An 18,918-nucleotide genomic window follows, 5' to 3' on the forward strand; every position below is an offset into this window, starting at 1 on the left:
CATCACACTTCACGGGCAAACCAAGGTCTAAAATGACTTACTAACAGCATATTCTTTTCTCTTATGAAATTTAAAGGGAAAATGGTAATATGTTGCAAATCTATAAACTTCTGATTAATTAAAATGCTTACATAGAGTAATTGTTCCATGTAATTGAATGTTTAATTAAATCAAGGTTCAACCACTTTTACAGATATATTAGCACCTACTCCTACTTAGTATACAAAATATTCAGGACATAATTTTTTCTTAATTTCTATTAAAGCACCTTCACGTCAGAACCATAGAGATTATCTGTACACTGAGTATACTTAGATTTGGATTATAACACAGATTTAAATGCTATAAGCAAACAAGCTGAATCTGTATTGTCTCCAGGACTCACTTGGAATTTACACCAATTTTAACATTTAGTTTAGTTACCTGCATTATTATTACTACTACTACTACTACTACTACTACTATTCTTATTCTCTTTCTTCTCTTTCACACAAACCTAAACTTGAAGGGAAGACCCAATATTCTAGCATCTCACAGAGGAGTAAAATTCATAGAAGATTTGAGGCAAAGAGAAGTAGACATCTAACACAGGGGTAAAGAGGTGGGAAACACACAAGACTCAAGTTCAAGAGCAAACGGTTAAACTTTTTCAGGGATCTTACTTTTAACCAAACTGCTCATTGGTTTTGAGGAAGGTTCTGGAATAATTTGTGGTGTTTCTGCAGTGTTTCAAAAGAATTAGGGCAAGTATTTATTATTACCAAGAAGACTGAAAAGAGAACAATTCCCCCAAAATGCAGAAACATGTAGAACCGTAATTTGCCTCCAATATACTCTTTCAAGTTAACTAATTTCCATCCCTTCTACACCCCAGGACTCACAGGGCTCATATTTATAATGACTGTCAGTTTGCCTATCAATACAGGATTCCTTTGGTTTCCACGTCTACCTGGCTGGCGGATTAAGAAATTTCTTCAAACTCAGGGTGTCTTGGAAGCCTAGTATCTCTTTACAATCAGGCAAATGCACATCACTTGAGGGTCTCTCAGCAGATAAGCATGAGTTCACACCTTAGGTTATGACTAGCACAGGTAACTGTTTTCCTTAACAGGTCTTTCCTCATTTATGTAGAGTTCAGGAGTGAATGAAACCATTACTCTCAATTAACATATGGTGCCAATTCACTAATTATCATAAGCATAAAACTGCTACGTAGTCCCAAATCATTTCTACTTTGCCTAACACTGGTCATGTTTAATTATCAGGTAATTTTTTTAAACTTGCCCAGATCACACAAGATTAGTGAATTCCTAACTAAATTGGATTCTATTTTGCTGAGTAGCTCGGCAAAATCTGGAAAACAAATCAAACAAATTAAAAGCAAAAATTTTTATTATAAAGACAATGTTTTTATTTCATCTTTCCTATTTTTTCCTTTTTTTCTTTAAAAGAAAGGTATGGAGGCCTTTTAGAAGTAGGATGGAGAAAATCAGCTTTGTCAGAAACTTCTGGAATCTTCATATGACAAAGGGATTAGCTTAACCAATGTTTTCGAAAGCTCACGTTTGCAGTTATCTAATGTTAAAAGAAGTCCAAAATAAAATTGAATTTCAACCATCAGTCAGAGAAATCAAACTTCTTGCTTGGAAATAATAACAATTTAATGGACAAACAAAACATCACCACAATAAATAAGACTGAAGCACTGTCCTTTTTTCATTCAACAGCACGAAGAGTTTTTTGTTGTCATATATTTAAAACTCTTTAACACCGAATTAACTTACTGGCAACTAAAAAAAAAAAAAAAGACTATCACGATACAAAGAGAGACACAAATTTAGCACTGCAGACATTATACAAAGAAGCAAAATGCATAGTACCCATGTCCAGAGCTTTCTAGAAACCTCATCCTATGATAAGTCACCAATTTATTTGATGTTACATTTCAGGCAACATGAACATTTTTTAAAAACCTTATAAATATATAAATCCGGACCACAAAACATCTCCTAAACATTATATTTACTCTAAGTACAAATGGATATTTGGAAATTGCATTCACAATGCTATCTAAACTAGATTTCATGAAATTATAAGTGTATTTAGCTGTACTGGGGCTTAAATTCATTGGGCCACATCCCACATATACTTTCCTGTCATACCTAGCCTGGGCATACATATTCTCAAAGTTAATAGTTACAGAATTAAAGTCAAACTACTATTCTAGAAATAAGTGTCATTTTTTTTACTGAATAAAAGAGATTGGAACTGGTTCACTGTATTTCAAGCAACAAATGTTTCATCACAAACAAGTTAAAGTAGTCTTAGTAATGCCCCTTTCTAAGAGTTATAAATATTTAAATGTTTATCATCAGTAATGAGTTTTAGACTAAAAAGCTTTTTTTCTTTTTTTTTTTTTGCCTACTTTCTGTGGGCATTCTATTCCCTCAAACCTAATATCTGCTAACCAATTTCTTCTCATAAATATATACATTCAACTTTCCCTACATCATGAAAAGAAGTTCATTAACTCAAGTCACATAGCTTATGCTTTTATTTGAAATCGATTGCATAAGAACTTGAATGCATTCTAAAAGGGACTTAACAGGGATGGCAATAGTCAGATTGCACTCTGCCCCTCCATCTTACTTCCTTGAAGGATCTTTTCGATTCAGGGTATCAGCTTGGCATGATGTTTCTTGGCCATCCTTCTCCCTGACCTACTGCAACACAGTCTGGCACATAAGCCTAAACCATAGTATTTTGGTACAGCTCAGTAAAGCACAGCAAAATACTTAGGTTCTCAGCACATCAAACCATGAGCTTGAACAGCTCCTGAATTGTTTCTGGGTTTCCACTGCCGCAATTTACCCCAAATTGTTATGGGATTAAGTTGAGTCCGTAACAGAATTTAAAATACAATGGGAAAAAAACAAAATCCACATAAAGTTATGGCAACTAACTTGAACGGAACCTCACTCAGGATAAGGAATGGGGTTGACTGAACAACGTGGTTTAAAGAAAAAAAAAGAAAGAAACTAAACGAAAATGCTTTAAGGAAAAGCTCAGATCAGATCTCTGAACGATAACTGCTCTGAGAGAATTTCAGAGAAGGCTGGAGAGTGGAAAATAAACGTGGAGGAAAGTGCGTGTCTCAAAAACAAGCGGCCACATTCCGCCTTGAAGTTTACTCTGATGCAAATTCCTCGATGTTTTTAATTCTCTTTAGTGATGCGGCAAAACAGGTACATAACTGAAACCACACAAGAGGCGAGGGTCCTCTTGGCAAGGAGCATGCGCAGAGGGAACCAGCATCCGGGCTGAAGGGGACCCACAGAAGCGCCAACAATGGGACAGGGGCAGGGGCTGAGCACTGACCAAACAGGTGTGTCTCGGGGCTGCTCTCCTCTTGGACCACCCTCCATCCCCGGCTAAGATTATGAGAAGAGGAATCAGTTCATGCCTAACTGTCCACAAAGACCCCTACGGCAGCATAACACGCCTGGCCCTGGCGTCTGTCTAGCAGCTCTGAGCGGAACCTGCCCTTTCTCTGGGAAGACTCAGAAGGGCTCTAGGAAGGCTTAGCTGATCCCTTTTTCTTTTTTGCTAACACATAAGCAGCAACGAACGTTTTTACTTCCAGCACACAGGGGAACCAACTGAGTCAACATTTTGATGGAAAACGGACCACGAAAATGTGCCCAGTGGCTTTGTTCACGCCATGGGCACCGATCACAGAGAATGCGCGAGAAAAGATGGGCTAAATGACCTCACTTGAAACGTGGCAACGTGTGTCAAATTCTGAGCGTGCGTCTCGGTTAAGAGGACGGTGCCAAACAGTCTAGGAATTCGTGACAGACGCACTGGCAGAAGCCATATACCATCAGGATGACGAGGCTGGAAGGAACGAGGCTGACGAAGACCACCCCGAGGGTGACCTTCTTGGATACCAGTAAGTAGATGCCCAAGGGCAAGGAGCTGAAGTACAGCAAACCTAGCAACCATACCAACACCCGGATGGACGTCTGAAAGAGCAGGGACGTGCAGTTCCACACGGTCCAGTTGTGCGACATGGTGGTCGCGGAGTCGAAGCTGGAGGGCCTGTAGAACTCGACCACGGGCGTGGAGCTGAGCGACGGTGAGCTCTCCCGCTGCACCTCCATGATCGTGATGACCAGGCAGTTGGAGGACGCGTGGGAAGGGCTGACCAGCGAGGCCAGCCGCTTGGGGGTCAGCAGCAGCTCCGTGGGGTTCTCGGGCAGGCACTTTTTGCCTTTGCCACCACAAGTCAAGTTCACGAGGATGTTGCTGTCATCGGGCAGGCTGCCGACTTCGTCATCCGGCAGGCATGTCTCGAACCTGCAGAAAGGGCAGACGATGACGCCGCGCGGGGAGTCCCCGAAGTCTATGATCTTGTAGAGGCATTTGGCACACACCCTGTGACAGCACTCCAGCACTTTGGGTTTCCTCTGTCTCAGGTTGTACCGGTTGTAACAGATCTTACACTCCAGCTCGTCCGAGACCTGAGACTCAGCGGCATCCTCTGGCGGCTGACTGGCCATCCTGAATTCTGTACGTCCAGTCTTGGGCCAGATGGGTCTCCTTGAAGGACGACTTCGATGAAGCTGTCTCTCCGAATGTCACATCATTTGAATCAGGCAGAGATGCAAATGCGCAGGAAGAGGAGGGACAGAAATCTTCCAGGCATTTTTTTCAGCTGCTACATATCTCTCTGTGTCTCAAACGCATATTTACAAAGGCCACATGAAGGGTCTGCAAAGGAAAAGAAATTCTAATATCGTGAACAGTTCACTGAAAAGTGCTTTATGGAATTTTCTGAGCTTCAACGATTAGAAGCGGTAGACTTGAAAGGTTAAATCCCCTTCATCTTTTCACACATTTCTGCCTCCAGGATAGGAAAGTGTTATCTCCATGCTTAGCTTTTTCAGTCCACAAATATGATAGTAAAGAAGGAATTAAGAATCGTAGTGGTGTGAAGTACACTCCAGAGCACTGTGGGTATGGCTCGATATAGAGATTTTTCTCTCTGAAACTTGTAACAAATGCTGGCCTCTATGAAGATTGAATGGGACACTTACCAGAAATAGATGTTTGCAATTAAACTCCATTCAATATAGACTCACTCATTCAGCGGATCATTGGTATAAGCTCCAATTGTCTAAATACCCTCAATAGTGCTTAGGAACACACAAAAGAAGGGAAATCTTAAGGATAAAGATTTAAAATGTGTTTTCAGAAAGTGCTTTATAAAGATGAGAGCGCATTTAAATACAGAAGACGGTTCTCACCTTCCCAGTGTAAAGAAATCTGTTATAAATGCCTTCCTTATCTGACTAATCAATTTCAAACTTTTTGTTTCAATACTAGTCTTGCAAACCATGGTTGTATACATACGTACACTCAAGGAAGAGTGAAGCATATGACACCTGACATAAGCATTATAACCAAGTCAAGTCTAATTCCCAAGACAAAGAAGTAAACAGAGCACATGTGCAGTTATGTCTCCAAATATGAAGAATCGTGCATGCCTGGCTATCAAGAAGTACTCAAACTTCACCCACTTGCCTACAGAAAGCCTGATACAATCAACAGTCCTTAATGTTGACCCCTAGTTGCTATTACTACTGGCTCTGGACAAACGGCTGAAAGCTGATTTCACGTACACAGTCTGTTCTCAATTATTAGCACTAATGGAAGGGAGCAGCAATATGAGAAATCTCTAAATAATTTTTATTTTGCTTTAATATATGTGATTGGGGCGGTAGTACATTTGTCTTAAATTATGTTTTGCTCGGAAAAATATCAAAATGTAATTGAATTTCTGAGCAGACCCCCAAGCAATAACAGCAGAAGGCTGTCATAACAGTGCTGAGAGGGAGACTGCAACTCTGCTAGAATTTTAAGTTTGTTATGGCTCCTACTGCCTTAAAGAGAAGAGGCAGTGGGTAGGAAAACTTGGATGATTTTTTAAATCATGTATAATTGGTTTGTGAATACATATTATCTTCCTTTTTCATTATGACTTAGTTAATTTTTAAATTGACTTCATATCATATAAGAATGGATAGTATAATGGTTAGTGTGGCAAGATACTCTTGGTGGGAAAAGGAAGTCAATCAATAAATAGAATCTCTGGCATCAGCCAAAAGAATGCAGGTAGAGTTTTTTTTAATAGAGTGACTGTATATGAAGGCATGTATTTCAAAATTGCTACCATAAGCTAATTTCTCTGTATCCACACTTACATGCAAAAAAGAATATATAGACACAAACATCAGCTCTTCTATCCCTTTCCCTTCCACATGCCCAAGTCCTTGCAAAATGTGACTTTATCTTGCCACAGTGCTACAAAACTGGCTTTTTATTCTCTTGGGGGATGAACATCTTCAGGACGACAGTCAAGGAACAAGAAGGAGCTCTATCCCTGTCACCACTGCCAGTCCTATAGCTGCCTGCAGAGGATGGTCCCTAGTCCTGGGCAGGTCACTAGTGATCCAATTCCTGGACGGCTCCCATTCCATCAGCTCTCTTGGTAGCCACACACAGACCCAAGGCCCATCCCAAGAGAACACGTTGTACTCTCTCTGCAGCTACTGTCCCACCCAGCCTTGCTGGAGCTGATGGTAACAGTAGAACTCATAGCAGTAACTGCCTCCATTACTGTCAAAAGGACTGATGGGCGTGAAGCTGTGTGAATAAGGAGAAAACAGAATGCAAGCGTATACATAAAGACATCAGGAAAAGAGAGAGTAAAACATTCAGTGAGGGTAAGTAAGCACAATGACATCTACAGGCACAGAGAGCCAGAGCATACATCTAGAAACACCCACAAAAGGCTTATGTGTAATGAAACTAGACCCCTACCTTACCTCAATCACAAAAATTAACTCGAAATGTATTAAAGACTTCAATATTTAAGACTGGAAACCATAAAACTCCTAGAAGAAAATATAGGGACAAAGCTCCTTGACATGAGTCTTAGCAATGACTTCATTTTGAATATGACACCTAAAGCACAAGCAACAAAATCAAAAATAAACAAGTGGGACGACATCAAACTAAAAAGCTCTGCACAGCAAAGGGAACCATCGACAAAATGACAAGATAACCTATGGGATGGGAAAAAATATTTTCAAACTACATATCTGATAAGTGGTTAATATCCAAAATATATAAAGAACTCGTACAACTTAACAGCAAAAAACCAAATACTCGAATTTAAAAATGGACAGAGCACAGGAATGGACATTCTTCCAAAGAAGATATATGAATGGCCAACAAGTACATGAAAAGGTGCAGAACATCACTAATCATCAGAGAAATGCAAATCAAAACCACAATAAGATACCACCTCCACACCTGTTAGAATGGCTATGACCAAAAAGACAAGAGAGAACAAATGCTGGAAAGGGTGTGGAGAAAAGGGAACCCTTGCACACTGTCAGTGGGAATGTAATTGGGTGCATCCACTATGGAAAACAGTGTGGGAGTTTCTGCAAAAAAATTAAAAATAGAACTACCATATGATCCAGCAATTCCACTTCTGGGAATGTATCCGCAGGAAACAAAAACACTATGTCGAAGAGATATCTGCACCCCCATGTTCATAGCAGCGTTATTTACTACTTACAATAGCCAAGACGTGGAAACAATCTAAGTGTTAAACATGAATAAAGAAGTATATGTGTATATACCACCTTCTTCATATATATGTGATGGAATATTATTCTGCCATAAAAAAGGAAATCTTGCCATCTACAACAACATTGATGGACTGTGAAGGCATTATGCTAAGTGAAATAACTCAGACGGAGAAAGATAAGTACTGTATGATCCCACTTAACATGTGGAAACTTTAAAAGAAAGACTCATAGAAAAAGAGGTCACTTTAGATTTGTGGTTACCCATAGGTGGGGTGGGGGAAGGGGGACTGGTACAAAGGCAGTCAAAAGGTACAAACTTCCAGCTATAAGATAAATAAGTACTAGGAACGTAATGCACAACATGCTGACTGTAGTTTTGACAATGCTGTATGTAGTATACTTGAAAGTTAAGAGAGTAAATCTTAGGAGTTCTCATCAAAGGGAAGAAACATTTTCTTTTTCTTTTTTTCTGTATCTATATGAGATGATGGATAACTAAACTTATTGTGGCGATCATTTCACAATATATGTAAGTCAAATTATTATGCTGTATACCTTAAACTTACAGTACCGTATGTCAATTAGATCTCAATAAAACTGGGGAAAAATAAAAAATTTTTAAAAGGCGTATGCACATGTGAGAATACATTACACTGTCAGCATTTGACAATCAGCTGGTTACATGAATACTTTCTGTACCAAGCTTCTTACCATTAGAAGAGGAGTAAGAATGTTCTATGTTAGGCCCACCACCATTTTTAGTTCCTAATTCTGGGAACAAGTTATTCACTTAAGCAGTATTGAGCTGTCTAAGAGAATAACTTTATTTTAAATAAAGCTTTCTTTTTTCACAGAAACACTCTTCATACCTTTGAATATGTTAAGATACAGTGTTATGATCATAATGTTCATATTTGTAAAAATTCATATGGGGGCTTCTTGGTAACATGCAAAGAAAATACTAAATGTTCAAACATCCAATTAAAAAGATACCTACTTTAATTCTGAGTTTTCTAGCAAACCCACTCCATCAGCTTGAAATACTTCATCAACTCCTGCCTCTGCAAGTGGCACTTCTGGGCAGGACTGGCTGAAAGCCTTGAGCTCTGGTAGCATCCCTGGAAATGGGACCAGCACAAGTGTTTCTTTCTAGAATGGCATAAACAGCACAGTGATTGCTCCTCTTGGGAGGATGGGGTACCAACCGCTAGAGTTCTTAAATACTTCATGTATCTCATTATGATTCTAAGGTCCCCCAAAGAACTTGGATAATAATCTGTAACTTTATAGGGTTACGATCAGTGGAGGCGTTAATTTGATCCTCTAAAAGACGGGCATTCCAGCCCGTTCCCACCCTGCGTTCACTCCGTAATTGTGGGCAACAATTCAAATGTTGAATGAAAGAAGAAGCCAGACCGCAAAGAGCACACACTATATGATTCCATCTCCAGAAAGCTCAAAAAATAGGCAAAACTAAGCTGTAGTAGGGATGCAAGTTTAGGTGGTAGAACTAAGAAGAGAAGCCAGGTTGTGATTAGCATAAAAGTCAGGACAGCAGATGCCTTGGTGGTGGGGGGAGGAGGAGGGGGGCTGTTAACAGGCTGACGAGGTTCCATCTCTTGACCTGTTGGTGGAACCTTGTGAATGTCCATGTCGTGCTACACCATCAGGAGGGACATTTTTCTGTACTGGTGTCATCTTTACAGTAAAAAGTTAAAAAAAGAAAAAAAAATCCACGGCTAAATACATTAGCTACTTTGATAGCCCAGGTTTTTCTGTCCATGGATATTTCAGATCAACTTATTTTTTCCTCTGTGATCTGTAAATTCATTCATTTTTTTCACAAAATTGAAATGTCAGTCATTCATCTATCACCTAAATATCCAAGCATCACTATAAATCAATATTAAAGAGGATGGAATCTTTAAGGTGAGCAAATCTGGAGCACTACTTGACGGGGACAACTGCTAAAAGTATGTCTCACCAGGCACAGGAGAAAGAAGAATCTGGCATACTAAAACTGCCTTAAAAATAAATACATGTAATTATGTGAGGTGAGGGACGCGGTAACTAACCTTACTGTGGTAATCATTTTGCAATATACACGCGTATCAAATCACCACATTGTGAACTTTAAACTTACATAATGTTGTACATCAACGACATCTCCCTAAAGCTGGGGGAAAAGACAAATGCAAAAGATTTTCTTCTCCTAGAAGAACACCTATTCAAATATCTGAAGCTGACATTTCTCATTAATCACTTAAGCCTTTTATAAATCATCTGGGGTAAGAATATACAAGGAGATAATGACCTACTATAATTCTTATAAAGCAATTTGAGCTTTTGGGCAAATGACTATTTTCATTGCCCTACTTAGTATTTGACTCAAATCCACTTTCTCTACTACTCAGTTCCTTTGATATTGAAGATGCAAACTTGGCTTGTATTTCGAAGCAGAGTCCCTCCAGTGGATATCTGTTGTCTGCCTACCTAGGATCTTTTTTTCTCCTTTAGACCACACTGCTTCCTTCCCAACTGCCATGGCTTCTTTGGGGAAGTCTTCCCCTCACTCAAATTCTGTGGCTGTGGTTGGGTTGGTGCACTAATCGCAGTGCCTCCCTTCTTTCCCACGCTGTGGATCTGTGACCCAGCTGGCTCATCGCAGGACTCCACTAACCCCCTGCTCACAAGGACCAGTCCGGATGGGCATGCAGCTCAAACCAGCCCTGTCAAAGCTCCTTCCTAGGACTTTTTAAATTTGAAGCTTGGAGGAAGAAGAAACATGCCAGGGGCCAGGGGAAGGAAAATAGACCAGAAAAGGATGTATCAGGGAACTGTCATGCCATCAAGAGGGAGACTAAGAGAGAATAAAGCCAAAAACAAAAAGAGGAGTCAAGGAAGGCAGGAGGCAGAGATACAGACAAAGGCAAAAGACCTTTGATGAGAGCTGAACTGAGCCTCTGGACCTAATCGTGTGTGAGGCTCCCATAAGCCAATAAATCCCCGTTTTTGTTCACGCTAGTGTTTTTGGTTGGATTTCTGCTACTCACAACACAGAGAGCCAGGATACAATTACCATGCTGCATTTGACTTTGAGAATTTACTGCGCTTTCAGAGCTAGGCTCCTGCTTAGTACTGCAGAAATTATAAATAAATAATGGAATAAAACAACCCAAAGCAAACAGGACTTCTTTACTTTTAAATTTTCATTTGCACGTGTGTGCATACATGCATGCCTGCACACATATACACACAAATTTATATACAGAAACATATAAATGTCATCATACATATTGTTTCTTTATTAGCGGTCTGTGTGTGTGTGTCTTATTTGGTTAACTTCTCCTCACTTCCCTCCACTCACATCAGCCTGAATGCCACACCCTTGTCCCCAGTAACCCATATTAACTACCTGCTGTGTTTTCTTCCATATATATTTCCACATGCATATATTTATCCATGTACATATAATTGTAAAGACACCATAAGCACATTTTTTCCACTGTTTTTTTCTAACTACTATACCCAGTTTTCTGCATCTCCTTTTTCCCACTCAATAATGGTTCAGAAAATCTCTCAATTCAACCAATACAGCCCCGAATTCCTTTTTTATCAGCTGTATAATGTTTCACCATTTGAACGTATGTAATATAGCTCACCAGTTCCTCCCCTGGTAAGCATTCATGTATCTCCATTTTTTTCCCTGACACTAACATTACTGCAGAATACAATCTTGTGATACACATCCGTGCATACAGGTGTTTTATTTTTTTTAAGAGAACAAGGAGTGGAATTCTTGGGTCAAACAGATATTACTCCTAACACATGTTGCCAGATTGCTTCCCCAAAAGACTGTAACATGTACTTCAACTCAGTAATACGAGTGTCTTTTCCTCTAACAGCAACAGATGTTATTGAGCTTTATTATTTTTGCCAATCTGAGGGGTGATGTATCATTATTTGAGTTTGACTGTTTTCTCATTTGTTGGCCGCCTCTGTATTTGCTCATATGTCTTCATATTTTTTACTTATTTTTCTATTGGGTTGTTGGTCCTTTCAATTTATAAATGCTTTTTGCTTTTACAAGTATTAAATTCTATATCCTCTGTATTACAAACACTTCCCCAAATTGACTGGCTTTGCTTAATATCCTTTGAAAAGCAAAATATTTGACTTTTTGAACAGTCATATATTTATCTTCTCTCTTGCAGCTTCTGAGTCTCTGATCATAGTTAATATTAATATCGTATATGCAGTTCCTAATATTGTACATGTAGTTATTTTCTTACAAAATTTTTCGTGCCTTACTTTTATTTTTTATTTTTATATATGGTGTAAGGTAGGATTCTAATTTTCTTTTCTTCCAGGTCAATAGCCATCAGTGTCAATTCCATTTGTTAAATAATCCACCATTTCCGGATTAACTAAAATTCAGTCTTTGTCATATATTAAATTCTCATGCATTCCAAGATCTGTTTCTGATTTTCTATTGTATTCCATTGATCTATTTGTCTAGCCCTCTGTCTCGACCACAATAATTTGAATACCATTGCTTTTTAGTATATTTTGATACCTGGTAAGTTATGTCTCCTCTAGGGAGTTTTTTTATTAATTCATTCAACTATTTATTAAGTGTCTCCTATGTTCCAGACACAGTTATAGGTGCTGAAGATTCAATAGTGAGCAAATTCCCGTCCCTCCTGAGCTTACATGCCAGTGGTGTGGAGGGAGGCAATGGAGGAATTATATTCTTGGCTACTGGTAGCACTTAACCTTCTGTTATAAACCTCCAGGTCATTTTATCAAATTGAAAGACAAAACTGTTGGGATTGGAATCACATCACATGTATACTTCAATATTAAGACTCCAATCCAAGAACATGGTAAGTCTCTAATTTGTTCACAATCTTGATCTTTGTTCTTCAATAAGACATCTTCATTTTCTCCATGTTTCATGCCTTTCTTTTAAACTTATTCTTCAGTATTTTTAAGGTTTTGTCACTATTCTAATTTGTCCCTACTCTTCATTTCTAAGGGCCTGTTGCTATTATGGGGCAAGAAGGAGACTTTTGATTTTATTTATTTTTAATCCAGCCACTTACCAAATTCTCTTATTCATTCTTACAGGATTTACTTGGAGTGTCTTGGATTTACAAGGTATACAATCATATCATTAGGGGAAAAAAAACATAGTTTTAGCTTGTCTTTTCCAGTATTTATTACAGTTATTTCATTTTTCTTGTTTTAACAAACTTACCAGAAACTCTAAGACAAGGTTAATAATTGCCACAAGAATGTAAGCTCCATGAGTCACAGCCTTTTCTCTTCTTTACTCATTCCTGAGAACACAGACCAATACCCTGGCCCAAAGTAAGTGCTGAAAAAACATTTGTTAAATGAATAAGTTTAGTTTAGTTCCTAATACTAACTGTAAATTTTTGTGTGTTTTGCTGTGTAGGATGATACTGTTGGTTTTGGTAAATGGCCTATTATATTAATGTAGTTTCCATTCTTAATTTATACTTTTTATTAGATGTGTCTATACATTTTATTAGATACTTTTTCAGCACCTATTGATGTGACCATGTGGTTTTCTAGCCCTAATTTGATCATGTGAGGGATTTCACTGAAAAATTTCCGCTCGTGTTCTTGGAATAAACCCTACCTAGTCATACATAGTTGGGTCCTCAAATACACTGATGGGTTCTATCTGCTAATCTTTTATTTAGAATTTTACATCCGTATTCAACATTAAATTGGTCTCCAGACTAGTAGTTTTGTACTCTATCAGGTTTTGTAATTAAATGTATGCTTATTTTACAAATGAATTAGGGGCTTTTCATCATCTTCTTGAACAGTCCAAATAATGATAAAATTATTTGTTTTTTAAAGGTTACATAAAACTCAGCTGTAACTTCATATGATCCCCTTGCCTTTTTAAATGGAAGATCTTTAATCACTTTTCCAATCTCTTTTATGGTACTGTCTTATTCAAATTTTCCACTTTTTCCTGAGTCAAATTTAGACATTTATATTTGGCAAGGAAATAATCCATTTTTTCTGATTTTTCAAATTTATTGCCATAGAGTTGAATGCAGTTATCATTGTTATCTTCTTTGAATTGCTCCTATAGCTCTGATTATGTCCTTTTTCTCATTTTGTCTTGTAAATATTTTATTCTTTATTAATTTCCTAATCAGACACATAATCTTTATATCTACTTTATTGCTTCAAAGAACCAGCTATTATTAATGTATTTATCCTTTCTATTATTTTTTATTTCATTAACTTCAGCTTTTATCTTTATTATTACCTCTTTCTAATTTATTTTAGTTTGTTTTGTCATTCTTTTTTCTCATTTCATGATGAGATACACTTTGTCCTTATTCTTAAATAAGGAACACATTCAAAGGCTGTAAAATTTCCACTGGCTACAGCTTTCATTCTACTCTATAGCTTTTGGAATGAATCATGCTCCTTTTATTGATTTCTATATATCTTGTAAAGCGACTTTTGTCTCCTCCTTTGATACAAATGTTATAAAGAGTGATTTTAAATTGCCAAGTAAATAGTTTCTTTTTTATTACCTTCTCATTTATTTCTAATCTTACTGGATTATGATCAGAGAACAAGATCTATAAAAATCTCTTTGCCTTTGCCTTTGTTAAGGTCTTCTTTGTGGTCAAGTATACAATCAAGTTTTGTAAGTAATCCAGAACAGAATATTCTGTATTCGAGGGATGTAAGGTTCTAGCATATCCGTTAAATCTAACTTTTTTTATTTATTCAATTTCTCCATCTTGGGCTTCCCCGGTGGTGCAGTGGTTGAGAGTCCGCCTGCCGATGCAGGGGACGCGGGTTCGTGCCCCGGTCCGGGAAGATCCCACATGCCGCGGAGCGGCTGGGCCCGTGAGCCATGGCCGCTGAGCCTGCGTGTCCGGAGCCTGTGCTCCGCAACGGGAGAGGCCACAACAGTGAGAGGCCCGCGTACCGCAAAAAAAAAAAAAAAAAAAAAAAAAAATTTCTCCATCTTAGGGGTCTGCACAACGTTAAGACGGGTTGAGACAAATGAGAGAGGTTTATTAAAGTGTCTCACCATAACTGCATTTGCATTTCTAATACTTTGCTTTACAGATTTAGTGGCTATGTTATTTTATACATACATGTTTATTTATCTTCTTAATAAACTGTGCTTCTTTAGAATCATTATATAATTTCTTTCCTTATCCTATTTGTGCATTTAACTTAAATATAACTTAAATACTAAACCTCATATTGCCAGTTCTTCTGACTCTATATTGGCCTGAGATCTTTGTCCATCTTTTTTTTTTTTGCGGTATGCGGGCCTCTCACTGCTGTGGCCTCTCCCGCTGCAGAGCACAGGCTCCGGACGCGCAGGCTCAGCGGCCATGGCTCAAGGACCCAACCGCTCCGTGGCATGTGGGATCCTCCCGGACCGGGGCACAAACCTGTGTCCCCTGCATCGGCAGGCGGACTCCCAACCACTGCGCCACCAGGGAAGCCCTGTCCATCATTTTTTTTTCAACTTGTATCACTTTGTTTCAAATGTTTCTTTAAAATACCATATACCCGGGTTTTGCTTTTTAACTTAGCCTAACAGTATCAAATTTTTAATGGGAAAATTCAGTTCATTCACGCTTAATGTAAATATTATTATATTTGAACTTATTCTTTCCTTCCCACTTGAGTTAAATGGTTAATTTAGAAATTTTCAAAAAAAAAAAAAAAAGGAAAGAAAAGAAAAGAAAAGAAAAATTTCCTCTGCTATTATCCCTGCTCACCTTGAGGTATTGCTGATTAACTTTTTGTTTGGATGCTTTTTGTTTGATACTCTTTCCTTGAGTATTTTTGTTAGAAAATGGGTGATGACATCTCTGAATTCCTGTGTAACAGTAAATGCCTTTTATCCTGACAGAGAGATGGCAGCCTGGCTATGCATGTGACTTTCAGGCTGCTGGCTTTTTGTCTCCGTTTTCTACAGAAGTTACTCCACTATCTCTAGCTTCAGATGTCACAGATAAGAAATCTGCTGCTTAGTCTGATACCCCTTAATGGTGGGTAATTTGTTCTCTCCGTCTGGAAGATTTTAAGATTTTGCTCTGTATTCTTAAGAGTTCAAGAACTTTTCCAGTACACACAGAGAATTCGTAAATCTGGCTTGGAACTTGATGAGCGATTTGAATGTACAGAGTCAAGTCTTGATTGTTAAGCTCAGAAAATTTGTTTCTTATATTTATTTAAGTATTGCCTTTCCTCCATCTGTCCTTTTTCTCCTTCTGGCTCTCCTGTTAGTCATATGTTATATTTCCTAGATCTATTTTCTCTTGTGATTTCCATCCCTTTATATTTTTGTTCCGTGCTTTCAGATTCTTCCACTTCACCTACCTGGCTCCTCATTCAGGTCTCAGGAATGATCATCGTCTCCTTCAATTCATTTACTGAAACGTTTGATTGGAAAAGCATGCCCTTCATCTCTAAGAAGTCTTCTTGTGCTGCATTTAAATCTCCTTATGTGCTCTTACTATTTTTTGTCTGCTCGGCGTCTGTCTCCAGCTGTCTCTCTGTTATATCACTGGGGTTCTGGTCTGATTGTTGGAGGACCCACGTGACTACACTTCCGTGAAAGGTGGGAGCGCGGTGGTCTCTACTCCTGCGACCTCACAGAGCGACAGCAGACAGACACCAGGGTCCTGGCAAGTCACCAGGAGGGAAGTTTCTTGCAAATTTTCCTCACACCCTCCCAGCCTACAAGACAGGGAGGATTCACTCAGCCCAAGTGTTCACGTTCTCCTAGGTCTCTGTGGGATACACATCACAAAGACACTCACGTACATACAGTGGGATGAGGGCAATTTTCAATGTTCCTCCCAGAAGTACCCCCAGCCTCTGTAGGTCAAGCTCTTTATAGCATCCAGTGCATTCTGGTCCTCCCCCAAGACTCATCAGATGGCAATCTTCACTGCCAGCACAGCCCAGCCCAGGAAGAAGGCCCTCACCTGTCCCCCCTCACCTCCAACTTCCACAGAGCTCAGGATTTCACCTGAACCCAGGGCTCTTTTGGCACCAGGAACGGTTTGGGTCAGGAGAGCCAGAAACAGTAGAATTAAGACTGGCTGGTTAGGGAGCCACTGTATCTTGCTATCTTCCCAGAATCCTTGCCAACTGTAATCCCTGGTTTTTTTTTTTTTCAAATATTTATCCAGATGGGAAAGGTGGGAATTTGTGATAAAAGTTTAATTTGAGGAGAACACTGTCAGTCCTAATCACGTTTAGTGACTATCACATAAAGATATGTATCAAACTTTATTTCTTTTAATCCCTAAGTTCATACCTTTTTTTTTTTATTCTCCCTTCTGCACATTCGTTTGTTTTCATTCTTCTGTAGCAAACTGTCTAACCCCAAGAATCAATAAATATGACACCCGAGAGTATAAGAATCCTTTTACTTTCCCCTTGGATATCTCTCCTAAATTATACCTCTCAAGTTCTACATTTTATTTCAGAGAGTTGTATTAGCACACACCATTTATACCAAAAAGGCAGTAGATAAGGATTCTTCATATTTTTCTATTTCAAAAACATTCAGGGCTTCCCTGGTGGCGCAGTGGTTGAGAGTCTGCCTGCTGATGCAGGGGACACGGGTTCATGCCCCGGTCCGGGAAGATCCCACATGCCGCGGAGCGGCTGGGCCCGTGAGCCATGGCCGCTGAGCCTGCGCGTCCGGAGCCTGTGCTCCGCAACGGGAGAGGCCGCAACAGTGAGAGGCCTGCGTACCGCAAAAAAAAAAACCCAAAAAAACCCCACTCATATCTACTTTTTAAAACTTAGACCATTCAGGGTCTTTGTTCAGGGTTTCCTTCCCCAGCTTTTCATGATGTAACTCATCTATTTCAATCTTAAATTTACTAGTAGACCATTTCATCTAAATACCCTTTGGCCTTCCCCCATCATGCGTAGGGGTAGTAATATGGCTATGGTCATTCTCCACAGCCCTGTACAGCCTTTGCAATGTGACTTGCCATTCAGCCCATCAATGGCTGGAGGAATCTGCTTCCCCATCCCTTAAATGGAGGCTGGCCTTGTGACTTGCGTTGACTCACAAAGTTGAAGCGACTTTGTGAGAGTTCTCAACCCTGGCCTCAGGGTGCCTTGCAGCTTCTGCTCCTGGCCTCTTGGAACTTTGGGCCACTATGTGAAGAAGCCCAGGCTAGGCTCCCTGAAGATGAGAAACCAGAAAGGGGGGCTGGGGGCAGGGGGAGCCCAGACAAAAGCCAGACCAACACCAGTCATGTGAGTGACACCATCATAGACCAATCAGCCTCAGATGAACCACTAGTGACTGCAGCCATTTGTAGGTGTGACCCAGAGAGAGACCAGTGAAGAAGTCATCCCAGTAGAAAATGCTGACCCGCAGAATCATGAGCAAACAAAACGACTGCTGTTTCAAGCCGCTAAGCTTTAAGGTGGTTTGTTTCGTAACAACAGGTGACCAACACATCATGCTAAACTATCCCTTTCCAGAGCTGATCCAAAGCGGATCCAAAGCTAATCTCTGTCCCAAAGAAATTTTCTTCATTTATCCACGGCTATCATCCCACCTAGAAGACTTCCTTACACACTTTGAAACTGCCTGACCCTGTAGTTCTGGAAATTTGTGTTTGTGTTAGAAAGTTCTTGGTCCAAATAAAGTTCCTGTATATTCTTCTGTATATAAACTTCTATAACTTTTACTATAATGACTTCTGTTAATTCAGAGAGTTTCTCTAAGAAGCTCAAAAATTTTAGAAACATTGCATAGCCTTCACAATAGTGAAGGGCACCATAACTCCCATTCAATAGATGTGTAAATGCCCATGAAAGGTAAGCATTTTTTCCAAGATTACATAAAAAGTCACGACAAAGGGAGCTCAAAAAATAAGCCATCGCTGTGATCCTGTTTTTTGCCTGCCCAGGGCTCTATCCTGTGTCTCACCCCACTGTCCACATGAATTATATTTATACGTCTCGGGGTGAGTTTAGTTTCTTCCAAGTATTTCTCATACAGCTTTCATTTAGCCTGAATCACGCTCACGGAGTTCATCAACCATTTTAATTTGTCGTTAACAAGACAGGTTATATTTCCCCCTTATGAAACAGCAACACTGCCAAGTTTTGATTCTCATTTCCTGGATCCTCCTCCCATTATAGAAAATCAACAGTATTAACATTGCTCCCTACTTGAGAGACAATC

The 18,918-nt window shown here is 39.3% G+C and overlaps 1 protein-coding gene across 1 annotated transcript; it reads right to left on the reverse strand.

Annotated features, from left to right (window-relative positions):
• Positions 1 to 3,818: 3,818 nt before the first annotated feature.
• RNF182 (ring finger protein 182) lies at positions 3,819 to 4,562 on the reverse strand (the record flags this gene model as incomplete). The annotated part of the gene is made up of 1 exon (XM_082848650.1): positions 3,819 to 4,562. The coding sequence occupies one exon, from the start codon at positions 4,560 to 4,562 to the stop codon at positions 3,819 to 3,821; it is 744 nt and encodes a 247-aa protein (XP_082704776.1).
• Between the last annotated feature and the right edge of the window lie 14,356 nt (positions 4,563 to 18,918).

The sequence above is a fragment of the Leucopleurus acutus genome (assembly GCF_964270905.1).
Source record: "Leucopleurus acutus genome assembly, chromosome: 10".
NCBI classification, from domain to species: Eukaryota; Metazoa; Chordata; class Mammalia; order Artiodactyla; family Delphinidae; genus Leucopleurus; species Leucopleurus acutus.